This window comes from Seriola aureovittata, chromosome 6 (genome assembly GCF_021018895.1).
Source record: "Seriola aureovittata isolate HTS-2021-v1 ecotype China chromosome 6, ASM2101889v1, whole genome shotgun sequence".
NCBI lineage: Eukaryota > Metazoa > Chordata > Actinopteri > Carangiformes > Carangidae > Seriola > Seriola aureovittata.
In genome coordinates this window covers 7,917,999-7,922,671 of record NC_079369.1, presented here as the reverse complement: position 1 = coordinate 7,922,671, position 4,673 = coordinate 7,917,999, and the positions used below count along the sequence as shown (strand labels likewise).

At 40.0% G+C, this 4,673-nt stretch overlaps 1 protein-coding gene across 1 annotated transcript; it reads left to right on the top strand.

Moving 5' to 3' along the window:
• The first annotated feature begins 552 nt into the window (after nucleotides 1-552).
• On the top strand, nucleotides 553-4,541 carry si:ch211-212d10.2 (uncharacterized protein LOC557710 homolog). Its single transcript, XM_056377537.1, has 3 exons — nucleotides 553-1,291; nucleotides 1,557-1,672; nucleotides 2,391-4,541. The coding sequence occupies exons 1-3, from the start codon at nucleotides 1,102-1,104 to the stop codon at nucleotides 2,487-2,489; spliced, it is 405 nt and encodes a 134-aa protein (XP_056233512.1). The 5' UTR covers nucleotides 553-1,101; the 3' UTR covers nucleotides 2,490-4,541.
• The last annotated feature ends 132 nt before the right edge of the window (nucleotides 4,542-4,673 follow it).

Below are 4,673 nucleotides of genomic sequence, written 5' to 3'. Positions count from 1 at the left end.
GTTTTTTGCAATTTGCCAAATGGACAAATTTGCAGGTGCCACACAGCTCAACTTCAATGCTACTGGAAAGGTCAGTTTTATACACTGGTGATAATTCTGACTCATTAATCTTTGATCATAGACAGATTTACACATATAGGAAGCGTTACAGAAGCTAAAGATCCTGTTTCATGATGTATTTCTCTGATGTGACGTTTTATCTCCATCAGCTTTTCTATGATTAAGTGCAAGAGAATTGTGTCTGCAATGAGAGACAACGTCACACAGTTGTTTTGCAGGCTCAACACCTAAAACACTGAGACGCAGAGTTCACAAACAACGCGTAATAATGCTAAGAAACTGCACTGTGGAAAAAACTCAGACTGATGATATCAGCCAAATACCTGTCTGGAGCACAGAGCAGCATGGAGTCTGCCATGAAAGAACAATAACAGGCTTTATAACTGATAATTGAGAAATGGTTTTGAACTATTTGCACAGTACATAAAAAGCAATGTTCCACATTTACCACATACTTTGGGAACAAGTTCAATTCTCTGTATGTTTAAGTGTTCTCAATAAACTCAGTGGGCCACCAAAATAGCTGAGAGGATCGGTATATTTGCAGAGTTGCATTGTTTGAACATAAAACGGTGAGTTCATGTCACAGATTGACCCTAATCAAAGAACAGGAAGGGTCTCTTCTGGGTCCATTCACATTAAAGCAAGCATTTATGATGGGCAGCAGCCACATGAAGCTCTTTGCTTGCAGAGCTTTAGGATTATCATCAGAGCAGCTGCATATTTGCGTGTGCAAATGATAAACATTTACTATCAATTTGTTTTCAGCGCATCTCGTTATCTGTGACAAACGTTTATTCATATCTTCAGTAGCTCAAAAGAAGAGCAGCGGTACTCGCGCACTGCGCTGCCTCGGTGTGACTGTGTCCCGGCTCACCGGCGAGCTGCAGCTCGGATGGAGGCAGCTCAGTCCGCACGGCTGACTGTGGTACCAGGGTTGGTAGTTAATATGGAATATTTGCACAGAGCGAACTGCCAAATGCATTTGCCCCGGCGGAAAAAAGGCGCAAATTAGAAAAGCAGTTCATTTCGCCGTTCTTTATGGCGTCTGGCTCCGGGGATGAAGAAGGAAACACGGAAGGCGTTTCATGGAGACTCATAGGCCCGGCCTCGGAGCTTTCCAAGAAGCGCTGCCGTCTAATGCACTCCTCCCTCGGCTACGACTCTGATGTCTGCCTCTTCTATGTGAAGGGGGAGTTTTTTGCCATGGATGCCCGCTGTTCACACTCCGGTAAAGCCACAACCTATCAACTGTCAAATCCATACTCGCCTAGATTAACCCTTTAGGTGAATTAAACAGCGTGTCGCATTTTGTAAATATGAAAAATGTGCGTGCAGCAGCGTATTGAGCTTCATAGGAAATGGAGCCTATTGTTGATGAAACTACATCAAAATGTGAGGGTCATGGTGATGATCTTGAGCAACACCATGTTATGCAAGCCTCACAATCACATTTAATGTATTTTGAGAAGAAACTGATTTCCTGTCTCCCCCAGGCGGTCCACTGTGTGAGGGGGACATTGAGGAGGCTGATGGAGTCCTGCAGGTCTTCTGTCCCTGGCATGACTATGACTTTGACCTCAGGACTGGAAAGTCAGGGACCTCATTACAGGTCAGTCATGAAATACTCTTATGTGCTTTTAGTGTTATAATACTGTATTATTTTTCCACCAGAATATTTAATTGTCTTCTTAAGCTCTGTATAAACACAATACAAATTTTAGTAACTTAATGAAAAACATTAATAGTTTTCTGTTGCATTTCTGCTGCAAAGATGCCATATATGATCATCTTTGGACCACCTGGCATTATATTGCTTACACTAAAATGTGTATCTGACTTTCGAAGTCATCATATGAAAACTTAATTGTATACCCAGGAGGCAGGGAGCTTCAATTGCTGACTACAGCTGGGAGTTGATGTGAACAATCAAACTGTAATCCAATCAAATCACCCACTTTTATTAGATGTAGGATGTTCTACTGATTGAAATCAGTCAGAGTTAAGATCATGTTTTCCGACATGTCTTCTTCCCCTCTTCTGCTGTTTGGATGAGTGAATCAATGAACCGTCCAAACAACACTTTCCATAAACATCTCATCTTCTTTTCCATTCATCATTTTCATAAACAGTTGTGTCTTTTGTACATCACTACAATGAAATATAACAAATGTACTGTTGTCACTGAAGTCAGAATTTAGGATTTACTACCTTTTTAACTTTAATACACTCTATACTTACTTTGAGTTCTTACTGTTTCCACAGTAGCTCTAGGTATTGTGTTTCTTCTCCAACCTTCAGCTCCTAAGTCTTTGTTTTTATTGTTTCAGCAACAAGTGTATGAAGTCAAACTAGAGGACGGCAACGTGTACGTGAAACACGCCAGTCGTCTCTCCTTACTGCCTTTTCCTGCAGATCAGAAACGCTGAATAACCTCAGTCCAACCGCTTCATCCTTCAGACCTTGGTAAGACCCCAGGTCGCCTGATTACGGAGCTTCCTGCCTGTTTCGAGGTCACTCAGACTATTTTTAAGACTTGTTTCACAAAGCCCAGGCCATCCGAAACATTCCTAAACCTTATCTGTCATTTTCTCAGAGCTGTTTCTGCTTTGATTGCTGTGAACTCAGGACTATATCAAGAAGATTGAAGTCTTTGTCTTTGTCTTTCAGAGTTTTTCTTGCTTGCACTCCAGGTATAGACTCATCACAGACACTGAGCATAGAGAGCTGTGAGCTCACTGCAGACCTTGATAAAACACCAAACAGTGGCAAATATGCAAAATAATAACACTACATTTTACTTTTCTCAGCAGATGTTCTAGAACCAACCAGCATATTTGATTATTGGCAGTGTAACAGTTATTTGTCTATTGATCATTTTCTACATTTTAAGAAATCCAGAAGAATATATGTTATATCATCTGATAGAAATATTACATAGTGAATATATTTTGTATTTGTCCATCTATTTCAAAAATCATAAGTGCTATTTTGGGATGAAACGAAGCCTTTGTGTTTCACTGCCTCATTAGAGGTCATGGGAATCGTTATGATATATGCAAAGTGCAATGCTAATCTAGCTAATTTGCTAATTTGTGAATACAACTGAAATAGAAAATATGGATAAAAGGAGAGAGCAGTAGAACCTGAAGAGAGCCACCTTGATGTCCTGAAAAGACCTGCAAATGCCAATTATCACTTTAGGATGTGGTGTAATGCGGAGGTCCAAAACTGAGAGCCACTGTATTGGAATGAGTAATAAATGTCTACTTTTAGTATAAAGCTCCTACTATTTTCAGTGGAGGACTTTGTAACCATGAAATGAGTCTAAAGTGTCTCACATTCATTACTACTCGTGGTGGTTTTCCCTGTCCTCAGCAAGCATTACCTTTAGTCTCAAACTGTTTAATTCACAGACAAGAAGTCACACTTGCTGAGTTGTGGCCTTTGGATAAATTTAGACACTTATGCCAGTGATGTCACGCAACAGAAACTCCCGTTCAGGATTTGAGTTTCTGGATTGTTTTTTAACCCAAATACAGTTCCAGCAAGTAGAACACACATGGAGGGCACTGCAATTACGACTGGTGGCAGCTCTGGTGCTAAGATGTCTCCATCAGCATTTCTCTCCATTCTTGGCCTGTGCACAGACAGGTTTGTCTGTTACTGACGCAATGGGATTTAAAAGACATGGTTAGTAAGGCGCCGGGGGAAGGTTCACAACCTGAAATGCACCATTGACTCCAGGAAAAATGTGTTTTTCTAGCTTTATGTGTGTGCGCACTGATGCAAGTGTGTTTTCTTTATTCCTTAGTGGTGAGAGCAGTCACTCACTATATTTTCTGTCAGCTCCATTTTCGGGCAGACACACAGAGCCCAGTCAAGAAGGTGTCTGTGACAGTGTGGCTCGATACACTCGTTTTCCTCCCTGCTGTGTCCCCTGTAGTGCAACTTTATTACAATAATAATTCCTCTGCCTGAAAATGTCTGTTATGTGCTGCAGAGGTCACACTGTGTGCATTGTAACTCATCACCTGGAGGGTAATGGGCGCGCACAATGGAGATGTAGCTATTTTGTGTCAGTAGAAAAGTTAAAGTAAATATTGTTCAGGATTCTGCAGAAGCGAGGAGTGGTCTGCACATTTTTACATCTTGACATAACATCCTGAAAGTGTCCCAAGACACCAATGAAACCACCATTCATGTCAGGCTTTCTCTATGTTTCCTATGTCTTTTTTCATATGTTAAGCTAAACTAGCTAATTTTAATCTGTTTGTTCCTTTTTTGTTTCTTGTGTGAACTATGTATCTGGTCTAAATGTTGAAAAGACTGCAGACACTGTAACGTGTGACATAATTCATTTCAGCTATTAGTTGTGAGTTGCTTTGTTTGTTTTAGACTGTGTTTATTGTGATTTATGCAAAGCTCAAGTCTGTATATCTGTCATTAATTAATTCAAAAATTAAATTATTCTGTTATCATCATTGTCATATATTTCTTATTTAATAGAATAAACCAAAACTAATTTTTCTTATCTTCAGAAATGTGAAACTGTTAAACTTTGATGATTTTTCAGTGTGTGTTGCGTACATAATACACAAGAGGAATAAGAA